This window comes from Colletes gigas, unplaced genomic scaffold (genome assembly GCF_013123115.1).
Source record: "Colletes gigas isolate AHSC1104 unplaced genomic scaffold, ASM1312311v1 Colletes_gigas_Sc00053, whole genome shotgun sequence".
NCBI classification, from domain to species: Eukaryota; Metazoa; Arthropoda; class Insecta; order Hymenoptera; family Colletidae; genus Colletes; species Colletes gigas.
Window position 1 is genome coordinate 460,640 of NW_025106682.1, and position 12,034 is coordinate 472,673.

The 12,034-nt window shown below is 36.4% G+C and overlaps 1 protein-coding gene across 4 annotated transcripts; it reads left to right on the forward strand.

The window, feature by feature from the left end:
* The first annotated feature begins 8,489 nt into the window (after nucleotides 1–8,489).
* Nucleotides 8,490–12,030, forward strand: LOC122403454 (NCK-interacting protein with SH3 domain). 4 transcript variants are annotated; one of them, XR_006259623.1, is made up of 11 exons: nucleotides 8,490–8,721; nucleotides 8,815–8,999; nucleotides 9,062–9,904; nucleotides 10,134–10,336; nucleotides 10,408–10,511; nucleotides 10,614–10,832; nucleotides 10,895–11,067; nucleotides 11,144–11,241; nucleotides 11,305–11,470; nucleotides 11,772–11,830; nucleotides 11,908–12,030. XR_006259623.1 is itself a non-coding variant. In XM_043406980.1 (9 exons), exons 1-9 carry the CDS (start codon nucleotides 8,697–8,699, stop codon nucleotides 11,393–11,395), a joined length of 1,941 nt encoding a protein of 646 aa, XP_043262915.1. In that variant the 5' UTR covers nucleotides 8,490–8,696; the 3' UTR covers nucleotides 11,396–12,030. The 4 variants fall into 4 exon arrangements, 1 of the variants encoding a protein (XP_043262915.1); XR_006259621.1 differs by having other exon boundaries at nucleotides 11,305–11,830; XR_006259622.1 differs by having other exon boundaries at nucleotides 11,772–12,030.
* The last annotated feature ends 4 nt before the right edge of the window (nucleotides 12,031–12,034 follow it).

Genomic DNA, 12,034 nt, shown 5'->3' on the forward strand with positions numbered 1-12,034 from the left:
AAATCTATACACAGGATCTGATTCTGCAGACATTTCTGAAGAAGAAACTGACCAACAAGATCTACAAGAATCACCTAGTGGGTACGGAAAAACAAAATTCGTGTTGAACAGTGTAATCAAGAACAGCCATTTTAGGCTGCGGGGAATCACAGCTGATGCAGCCAATTCAGCTGTTTCGTGATTCCTGAACATTATTCTGAAAAGCAAACGCGAAAAAATAATCGCAATACTAAAAACAATCGCGATCAAATTCATATTATTTGCAACTTGCAACGGGATTGACCTCTGCAACCGAAAATAATTTTTCCAGAACGATTTCATCCCTTTTTAAACAAAATAATTGCTTGGTACAATTAAACTAGACTTAAGCTTCGACTGGTTGCTTTCTTTGGCAAGTGTAGTTAGTATCTTTTGCTTAAAATTATAATCTTCTTGCACACCGCGATTTTTAAGATGACAAATGTCATAGTAGATTCAATTATTTTTAATTTGACACTCATTTTAAAATAAATGTATAATGAGTACATATATGTATAACTTTCTCTTGTTTGCTAGTTCTCTGGTTCTCGCTCTCCGACATTATGTCTCGACTGAAAGGACCGGAGAGTTCTGCTCGATCACCTCTGTTTCATAGAATGAAACATGTGATCACCTGTGTAGTAGGTGTGACAGCTCTAACCGCTTCAACCCTGGTGCAGCTTGGTTCAGCTTAAGTGGGGCCTCATCGACCATATGTTCTACTCTTTATACGGAAACTAGCATGCCCCGTCTCGGCTTCGCCCAACCTTGTGCAAAAGCAATTTATGACCAGACGATCGTCCTGACATGTATATCCGCGATAATGTAATTCTCTCGCGAGAAAGCGCTCGAGAAGCTTCGCCACCTGGCGGTAACATCGCAGTACTGCTACGGGCGAGGTATCGCGCGGGCCGAATATGCGCATGCGCGCGCAAGTAGACTGTCGTATACAGGGGTCACGTGGTCTACCAAACGTCGTACACATGAAATCTTTGCATATAAATTACATGTTAATAACGCACTTTTGAGACATGCTACATAGCCTATGTCTGTCCTAGAGTATGCAGGAATAACGTGTCAAAATTTGAGGAAGATCGGTTCAATAGGTCTTGAGTTTTGCGCGAACATAAAAATCGGCTCTCTCTTTATATAATAGTATAGAAGAGAATAACCTCCGGCGAGAGTTCTTGATTCAGGTCCTTTCTTTAGTACTAACAAGTCGGGTCCTGTTGTGATCGTGTGTGGGGGGATCAATTTGATACCCACACTCACTGCACGCTATGAGCACGTGTCGCGTCGCGTTTTATTTAAGCGTGCGATGTTTTTACACGCCGCAATTTTTAATATGACAAATAACTCTCACTTCAACTCTCTTCGTAGGTTGTGCAACTTTCATTGGTTGCACTTTCGTTTCTTTCCACTTTCGTTTGTTTCTTCTTCGACCAACGATCGTTGGTCACAGACAGAGATGCCAGAAAAGCACCGCTGGGTGCACACGCACACATGCCAGATACGCATACGTGAGCTCGTGGAGTTTCGGAAAGTCGACAAAGGCAAACTGACGCATGCCCTCTTTCTCGATTCTCCGAAGCCGCCCGAAGTAATTTCGGATCGCCTCGTGGGAGTCGAGAGAGAAAGGCTCACATTTGCCTTCTCGCTCTAAACAACTGAAATCCGACCTCCCGTCAACGGCATACGATTTGGATTCTCGAGCCGAGATTCTCGACTGCCCAGGCATTTTTACTTTCCGACCTATGTAGGCGCACATAAGCAAAGTACCCATAATGAAAAAAAATTTTGTAAAATTTATTTTACGAAAATACACGTTTTAAGACCTCCTGATCATATTTTAATTATTGAAAAAAAAGAAATTTTTTTTTATTCCCATGTATGAGCACACATATGTATATTATTAATACGATTGAATATAAATAGCTGAATGAATTTAAATAAAACTTTACATTTAAGTTTCATGTTCTCATTTCAAAGGCGTGTGGACGGATTCAAATACGTGAACACTAAACGTAACGATGTAATTATATTATTTAATATTTACTAACTGTTTAACATAAAGAACATAAAAGAAAGACATAAAACGTAAACGTAAAAGATCATAAACGTAAAACTGTGATTGCTCTCGACTAACGTTCGATACAGAGTGACGTTCCTGCAGTCAAAGTCGACCCTTCCTTATTCCTATCTTATAATAATGATTTAAACAAAACACACGTTCGAGACGCAGTCTCTAAAACGTATTTCAGCTTAAACCTAAACACCTCACTCGATACCTACTCTAGCTTAGACTAAACTCTCCTATCGACGCAAACGATAACGGTTCTCCTAGCCACACACATACACTCCTTACAGATTATACCTCTTGTTTCATAGTTGTTCCGATATATAGACATAATGTATAAAAAATCTTTTAAATGTTTCATATAAATCTTAGGACGAATTAAATTTTATATAAAAAAAATTATATAAACTTTTTCTCTATCTTCTCTAGAAAAGAAAACATTAAATTAAATCTTATACATTACATGCTTACTTAAATCGCATTGAAAACGAATACCACAAATGTTTTAGAATAATGTGCAAAATGTGATTGCGATTTTCGCTAAGACAAATTGAAAACTCGTTTCTAACGAGGAAAAATTGGAATGGTACCAGGTTTTGGGTTAGGTTTTACTTTGAGATATTATTAAAGTTATTACAGGTACATATTTTCAGAAATAGAACTATGTTCACCACTAATCAGCGTGGCGTGAGTGATGAGGTCTTTGCCTGCAAGTTCCGAACTTCTTCTGCTGTGCTGGTTCGAACCCTGCTTGAACTTTTTTTTTTTATTTTTTCAATCATACTTTAATCGTACACTAAATATGACATTATATTTTTGTCTGACCTTCGAATATTTTTTTTTAAAGTTTTTAACCGATTACATTTAACATATGTTATTTTCAATGTACGAAGTACATGAATCTGGATGGTACTTTTCACAAAAACAGTCAAAACATAAAAATTTCAAGCATCACGTACATTTACTGAAAGTTTTGTTTTCACAGAAATTACAAAATTTTGTATTTAACTCTGATGGAAAGGCCGCTTCATTTACATTGATAAAATGTGAACGATTTTCGGATAGTCGTACCTTGTAGCTCGTACTTTTTATCTTTTACTTCAGGTAAAAAGGGATATAGCTGGGAAAAACAGTTTTATGACATTACCTGCTAACTTATGTTACTGTTCTACAATGAAACGCTATGTTTTGTACCTTTTAAAATATTCGACTATGTCCTTTTAAAATTTAAGATACAACCCATACTTTGTATTAAACTGGCAAACGGGATCACTTTTCTTTTGTTTCTAGTTAGTTCTATTTAGTTCGTCATAACCAATTGATACGGTTATTTCAAAACAATCGAGGAAAATCATTATTAATTAATTTCTGCAATTATTAATTCTACTGTTTTGTTTATGTTATAAAAGTAAGAACTCTTCTTATTGAAAAATACCACAGCGTGCACAATACTGGTAAAGAATGGAATCTCATTTTAATTTATTAATTTTCAATCTTAAAGTATTTTGATTTTGAAAAATCGTATTAATAATACACATATGTATTTACGCTCATACATAGGAATAATAAAAAAAAATTTCTTTTTTTTCAATAATTAAAATATGATCAGGGGGTCTTAAAACGTGTATTTCTCTACACTTTGTACTTGCTCTATGTGCCTCTACATAGGTCGGAAAGTAAAAATGGCTGGGCAGTCGAGACTTGGAATCGTATGCCGAATCGGTATTACCGATTATCGCGAGGTCGTATTTTAGCTGTTTCTCTTTTACAAGAGCAAGAAGGAAAGGCTCATTCTAGCGTTCTTTATCGATTTCCCGAAGTTGCGCGAATGCCAAGCTCACGTAAGTACCGTGGCTCGTGCGATAGTACACAGTGTGGCCAGATCGGGCATAATTGAGTGCATCGAAATCGACAACAGTGACGACGAACTTCCTTAGCGTCTAACGGAATGGTGGGGATAGCAGGCATACCCTACCGCACGAGCCACGTGTACGTGAGCTCGGCGCTTGCGCACAACTTCGGGAAATCGATAAAGAACGCTAGTGTCAGCCTTTCCTTCTTGCTCTTGTAAAAGACAAAACAACTGAAATACGATCTCGCGATAAGTGGCATACGATTCCAAGTCTCGACTGCCCCAGCATTTTTACTTTCCGACCTATATGTAAGGTATAAGGAAATTTATAAAGTATCATAATGAAAAAAATTTTGAAGTTTTTTTTTAGCGGAAATACACGTTTTAGGACCCCCTGATCATATTGTGACTATTGAAAAAAAGACATTTTTTTTGTTCCTCAACGACTAACAATAAGTGAATTTCAATAACGAAAAAAATATTTCGAAATTTTTTTTTAGCGGAAATACACGTTTTAGGACCCCCTCATCATATTGTGACTACTACAAAAAAACATATTTTTTTTTTGTTCCTATGCTATTGACATGATTGCGTCTAAACGGCTGAATGAATTTCAATGAAACTTAACATTTAAGTTTTATGTTCTCGTTTTAAGGTCTCATGATATTTTAAGCGTGATCAGCTCCCATATAATGATGATTATACGTTTTTAGTTTTATAATTATTTCGATACATACACATCATTTGTAACAAATTTTTAAAGCGATTTATATAAATCTTAAGAAGGATTAAGATCAAATATATTTTTCTCCTATCTTTCCTAGACAGGAAAAATTAAACGAAATCTTATGCCTTGCATACCTACCTAAACCACATAAAAAACGTATTCCACAAATATTTTAGAATAATGTTGTTCAAAGCAGTCTTACTCGTAAAGGGTTAATTAAGGGTTAATTAAAATGAAAAACCACTCTTAGCCAGTACCGTGCACGCTACAAAAATAGATTACTACTGACTTTTCCCACTATGTTTTTTAATAACCGTATCAAATTGTTACACACAATCAAATGTTATATATTTGACTTAACTTTACATAACAAAATAATTGTAACGATAGGTAAAAGAATAACGTGCACGCTACCGTTCAATGGAAACCACGGGAAGGTGGTGGTCACTTCCATCAGGAGGGAAATTTAAAAAATTGTTATTTCTTTGTAACATTATCACATGCCGTATATTAAAATGTTTTTATTAATGTAATGAAATTACAATATAATGAAAAACTAACTCGTGAATGCATTAATTTTTATTAATATACACACGAGCCATAAAAATGGAAAAATGATATAATTGTTTACATTTCCAAAGGATGGGATGTCGGGATAGGACGTTTGCGATTAAGCTGGCACGTTATGTCGTGCATTGTTGCTCTTACGGTACCGTGACGTAAGTGTAACAAGGCGCGACATTCTACGTCATAGCCACACTATCTACAGCAAGCAATTTCACTAACTAAAAATATACGGCAAAATATAAGCAAATAAATGAAGAAAAAAAATGATAGTTAGAGCAAGCAGAATAGTATTTACAGCAAGCGAAATACGTAAAAAAAGTAACAACGCGAGACAAATAGAACGACTATTTACATATTAGCGATGTCCAAAAAAAAATATTTTGGACATCACTAACAAGACTGCGGTTGCAGTGTAAGCGCTTTCGCGTGACGTTATGGCACATACATGCGTCACACCTTGTTGCGCCTACGTCGCGGTACCGTTGACGTAACAAGACCAGTCTACCACGACGTCGCATGAAAACGTTTATACTATCATGAAAACGTTTATACTATCATTGCAGCCTAATAGTACGAATTTACTAAAGAGCTTTTCTCTGGAGAGAAAAATCTCTCTAGAGAAAAGCTTTGTAGTAAATCGGTACCTTAATTTTCGTCATATGACGTAGCGGGAAAATTCTCAAAGTTATTGTCATATGTTGCGTTTAATCTTAAATTACACTTTTGCTTCTTAGCAAATCTATGATATAAATTTTTGGAATACAATAGAGCTAGATGATCGTCATCTACCTCCATGGGTTGAGAGTTTTCCCTCTGCGCCTTTAACGAAGATTTCACAACGCAAATAGAGTTGACGCTGGCCGAAGAAAGTTTATTCCGTTTCTTTGTTTTTATGTCAGGTAACATGGAAAACAATCTTTCTGCATCGGCATTGGAATTTGGAAGTGATCTAATTGTATTTACTAATTTCATCAATTCAGGAAATTTAATTTTATAGTCCAAATTTCGCGTTAATAAAATTGTTTTCCAGAAACCATCGAATTTCATCTCGATAAGCGTCTGTCTACCTTTCGTTGTAAATTCCAAAGGCAATACTGACCATTCTGTTTGCAGTCCTTCTTCGTCGAAACCGCCGAATTTCTTAGCGATTAAGAGAACATTTCTGAAGGAAATGTCTCTATTTGTATCATTTAATATAAAAGTTGGTTCAAAAACATACAACTTGCTAAGAAATTCGTCATCGATTGCCAATCGATGACAAATTTCATTTGCAGCTGTAATATAAAACATTAAACAATTTTTCCTTACGGTTTCTACGATGTCGGACTTGCCTTCTGCATTCAGTTGATGCAGAAAATTAAGACACTCTGTTCTTAAATTTATACTATTAAATGAGAGTTGATTTTCGACTACAGAAAAATTCATCATTCTTACTAAATCCATGTGTTTCAAAAGCTGCGGTTTCAGAAAATTGCGTAATATATCGCATAAAAGTTCTGCCGCAGTCTTTTGAAGCAAATGAATTCTTGTCTCTTGAGTTTGAAAGAAAATGCTAAATTTATAAAAAAACTCAAGAGCGTAATTTAGAAAATAAAGATATGCTTTGGCCTCTGGATTTTGCATCGAGATTAACAGACGTTCCCCGGACTCTGATTTCTCGCTTATTGTCAATTCTTGCAAAAAAAGCAATACAGAGTCCCAATTCTCTAAAAGTGTAACTACGGATGTATAATGCGATAACCATCGCGTAGATATAGCCCAGTTCCCATAGGTTTTTAAAAGGCAATAATTAGAAATAAAGTTCTATTGAATGAATAGCAGTATATAGACGTCAATTTAATATATTTCATTTTGCAGAAATGAATTTAGAGGGGAATCAAAAAAAAGGAAAGAAGAATATAGACGTTCTAATATATGGCATGTGATAATGTTACAAAGAAATAACAATTTTTTACATTTCCCTCCTGATGGAAGTGACCACCACCTTCCCGTGGTTTCCATTGAACAGTAGCGTGCACGTTATTGTTTTACCTATCGTTACAATTATTTTGTTATGTAAAGTTAAGTCAAATATATAACATTTGATTGTGTGTAATAATTTGATACGGTTATTAAAAAACATAGTGGGAAAAGTCAGTAGTAATCTATTTCTGTAGCGTGCACGGTACTGGCTAAGAGTGGTTTTTCATTTTAAATAACCCTTAATTAACCCTTTACGAGTAAGGCTGCTTTGAACAACATTATTCTAAAATATTTGTGGAATACGTTTCTTATGTGGTTTAGGTAGGTATGCAAGGCATAAGATTTCGTTTAATTTTTCCTGTGTAGGAAAGATAGGAGAAAAGTATATTTGATCTTAATCCTTCTTAAGAGTTATATAAATCGCTTTAAAAATTTGTTACAAATGATGTATATGTATCGAAATAATTATAAAACTACAGACGTATAATCATCATTATATGGGAACTGATCACGCTTAAAATATAATGAGACCTTAAAACGAGAACATAAAACTTAAATGTTAAGTTTCATTGAAATTCATTCAGCTGTTTAGACGCAATCATGACAATAGCATAGGAACAAAAAAAAATATCGTTTTTTCAATAGTCACAATATGATCAGGGAGTCCCAAAACGTGTATTTCCGCTAAAAAAAAATTTCGAAATTTTTTTTCGTTATTGCAATTCACTTATTGTTAGTCATTGAGGAACAAACAAAATGTCTTTTTTTTCAATAGTCACAATATGATCAGGGGGTCCTAAAACGTGTATTTCCGCTAAAAAAAAATTTCAAAATTTTTTTTCATTATGATACTTTATAAATTTCCTTATACCTTACATATAGGTCGGAAAGTAAAAATGCTGGGGCAGTCGAGACTTGGAATCGTATGCCGATTAACGCGAGGTCGTATTTCAGCTGTTTCTCTTTTACAAGAGCATGAAGGAAAGGCTCACACTAGCGTTCTTTATCGATTTGCCGAAGTTGTGCGAAGTGCCGAGCTCACGTACACGTGGCTCGTGCGGTAGTGTATGCCTGCTATCCCCACCATTCCGTTAGACGCTAAGGAAGTTCGTCGTCACTGTTGTCGATTTCGATGCACTCAATTATGCCAGATCTGGCCACACTGATAGTACATGCCTACTATCACCACTACTCCGTTAGACGCTAAGGAAGTTCGTCGTCACTATTGTCGATTTCGATGCACTCAATTATGCCTGATCTGGCCACACTGTTCGGTGGCACTTGGCATACGCCAATATTGCGTTATAGGGGGCCCCTCCAAGTCATTTATGTATATAGTTTACTGACAAAAAAGGACACTGTAGAAAAGTAATGTCGAGCACGAATGAAAGTGAAATTAGCGTGTGGTGGTAGGCAGTTCTCGGCCCGTTTACTTTTCACCTGGGCGTTGTCTCATCGAGAACGAATATCGCTCTCCGTTTCAGTTCGCGATCATGGGTGACAATTCTATGAGGTTAGGTGAGTCGGTGATCGATCAATCTGCAACCGTCAAAATCTACGATATCACGTAAAAATGACCCCTTTTTAACGTCGTCGTTTTACTACACGTAGAAAACTATGAAATGCTTAAGGCCCTCTACGATTTCAAGGCCACGTTCGCAAAAACCCTTAGCTTCCAAGAGGGTGACTATTTTATTTTGTATCAAACTAATACCAAACAGAAGAATTGGTGGCAGGTGGTCGACAGAGATGGACTCATCGGATACATACCCTCCAATTATGTCACTACTGTGAAGGTACATGTTCGATAACTTTACAATAAATGATCGAGAACCTTACAAAATCGAATAATTTTCAGGTACCGTCTCAAACGTTGATTGAATTTTTGGAGGACTGTATCGAGAACGTTAAGGTAGAGAGTAAAAAGCAGACTGGATCGTTGCAGCTGGACAAGCAGGATCTTCTTCTGAGGTTAATAGAAAAGAAGAGGCAGGCAGAGGCAAATAAAAAAACTAAGAAACAAGCTCCCATGCCACCAGATTTTGGAAACACCACGCCTAGCAAAGAAATATGTTCGTCTGTTTATAATGTGCAAGAAGGGGATGTTAATTCTGCTCAGAGTAACACGTCTTACATGACTGCTCAAACAACGCTGCATACTAATACTGAAAAAGAAGAGGCACCCGTTATTCCGCAGTGTCGGCGTACCTCTGTAAGTGATCAGAGAATACAGTCTTTACCGCGTCAATCGTCCTCGGAGGCTCAGAAAGTTCAGGCCGAAGTTCTTAAGAGTCCTTCTCACAGCAGCGCGCGACAAACTCCCAATAGCTCGCCTATAAAGAACAAAGCTTCGACTTGCGACATTAATTCCCATACAGCTTATCAACTACTGGACCAAGTACGTAGAAGTACCCAGTTAAGCTATGAAATGTCTAAAGTAGCAGTCACTGTAGTGGTTTCTGGACTTCAAGAATTATTGCCGAAAAACGTAGGCCATTATTTTGACAAACTGTTGCGCCAATTAGAAATGCCGTTCACGGTATCGCAAATGAGTATAGAGGAAACGTATGATGCGAACAGATTGAAAGTAATTTTCATAGAGCTCACTTCTTGCAAGGAAGATTCACAACAAAGAAACTGGATGGTTTATGAGGACGAATCTATTATAGTCGATTATATAAAAGAACTTACCTCGATATTGGTACATTATATATTATTGAGTCGAGTCATAAGTAATTGCTGTTTTTTTTTAATTGATTGTATTATCTATACTTTCCAACTACTGTTTTAATACTTATTTGTATTTGAAATTCCCTAAGAAATTTCTAATCCACTACTAGAACCAGCAATTACTTACGACTCAGCCGAATATTTTCGTAAAATTGAGTTGCTTTAACCCTAAATGTACAAGTAATTTATCGATTTTGCAGACAAACGCGGATGCAAATGTATCTAGGTATATTTTGCAACAAGATCAATACAATGGGGTTAATGTATTAATAGAGTATTATCAGATGGAGCCAAGATGGACTATTAGGCAATTGCTGTTACAGTCGTTCGGAGTAATGTGTAGCTTGGATTCTGTGATCTTGACCATAATGTTAAACAGCGTATTGCCTATGGAACTAGCAAGGTAGTATAAAGAAAATTATAAACAAATGTCCGTAATGTTCAATTAACGATCTGAAATCTATCTCTGTACAGAGACATGAGGAGTAATCCTAGAAACGTGACAAAGTTAAATTATTCCTCGTTGTTGCTTACTATGATTTTTTCAATGGGCGAACCTATGCCAGTTACTCATTTGGGTGAGTAAAGTAGGTAATGCGTTACGTTTGTTAGTTTATTCCTTTGTCGCGGTATTATTTCACTTTTTATCGCACCGATTCTTATCGTAAATTTCGTTACAGAGCAACTAGGGCCGGACTTCGTAGAGTTCATTTTGGATTTAATAGAGAATCCGCCCGATATGGATTTAGAGGATCAGATTCCCGACTTGTTCGTGAATTTGATATTGTCCTACAATTTACAGTTCACGAATTCGGAGAATATAGTTTTGGACGCTTTGAAGGAAAAAACGGTGGCAAAGACATTTACCGAGAAAATTTTGCTTCTATTCAACAGAGAAGGTAAGCTTTTCCCATAAAAGCGTGAGAATAAAGTTTTTAATAAGATGCGCCATTTGTTACAGAGGATCCTGTGCGAATATTCGATCACGTTCCACCGCCGCCGCATTCCATATTGAAACTATTTATTGACCTGTTCAGTAACGATATCACAGCGGGTCTCTTTTATACCAACGACGTGAAGGTTCTAATCGATATTATATTGCGGCAGTTGTACGACATGTTTCCCGGCGACAAGGTATCGAGATACGAAAACATAGTTCAGTTTTAATCGCGTGCGAGTAGCAAATGTTATACAGCGATTGCTTTTACAGCGCAGGCAATATCTGGAGTTGTGTCGAAGGGTGATTCGCACTTCCAGTTATAACGAGCACAAATATCGTTCGGAAGATTTATTGAAATGCTTCACGAGGTGTGTATTAAACGCGACGGGTAGCCGCGATCGTCACGACAGGGGGTAATTTTCGTTTTACAGAATATTTTGCGAGGAAACCGGAGAAAGCCAAGAAGACCAGCAGTCCGTACGCGAGATTAGCAACGAATTTCCACATTTATTCAAAATGTGACATTTATTTTCGCCCTCCGATAACAAAGACTTGGAGGAGGACGATTTGCAGACTCTTGTGTAAACCAAGACCCTGGTACGTACGCAAACCGAAGAAGCGACAAAGAACAAGTTACCGATCAGAAATCTTCTTTATTTTTCTAACTTCTATTTTGCATATATTTTGCTCAGCTAATGTAATTATGGTAAACGCACACGATCCGCAGAACCTTTAAACGCATGAAGATTATATTTTTCCCCATTTTAATCTTTATAGCGCTACACTTTAAGTAAGAATAAGTAGTACTACTTACTCTTCAAATAGTACTATAGGTACTAAAGTAGTACTTCGAGTAGTACTTGTACGTTTAAATCTAAGTAGTTACTACTTATTCCAGATAAAATGGAAACTACGAATACATTGATAGACCAGCGTTTAAAAAATTATTGTACATATGTAAGCGAGAAACTTTTATCTCATTCTAAGTATGAGGACCATCAAAGCACGTTGAGTCATTCCAATTTCTTTAATAGGTAAACCGAATTAGCTGTTAATGGAATCAGTAGATCGACTACACGGATCAAATTGCAGAGTAAAGTTTTGTTCCGATACGATATTTAAAAATGAATTCGAACACGTAAAAGTTCTCTGTAACAGTGG

Coding starts and splice junctions, on each gene's coding strand:
- LOC122403454 (XM_043406980.1), top strand. CDS start 8,697: ATGGGTGACAATTCTATGAGGTTAG. Junction 8,722..8,814: donor TGACAATTCTATGAGGTTAG/GTGAGTCGGTGA, acceptor TACTACACGTAG/AAAACTATGAAATGCTTAAG. Junction 10,512..10,613: donor TATGCCAGTTACTCATTTGG/GTGAGTAAAGTA, acceptor ATTTCGTTACAG/AGCAACTAGGGCCGGACTTC.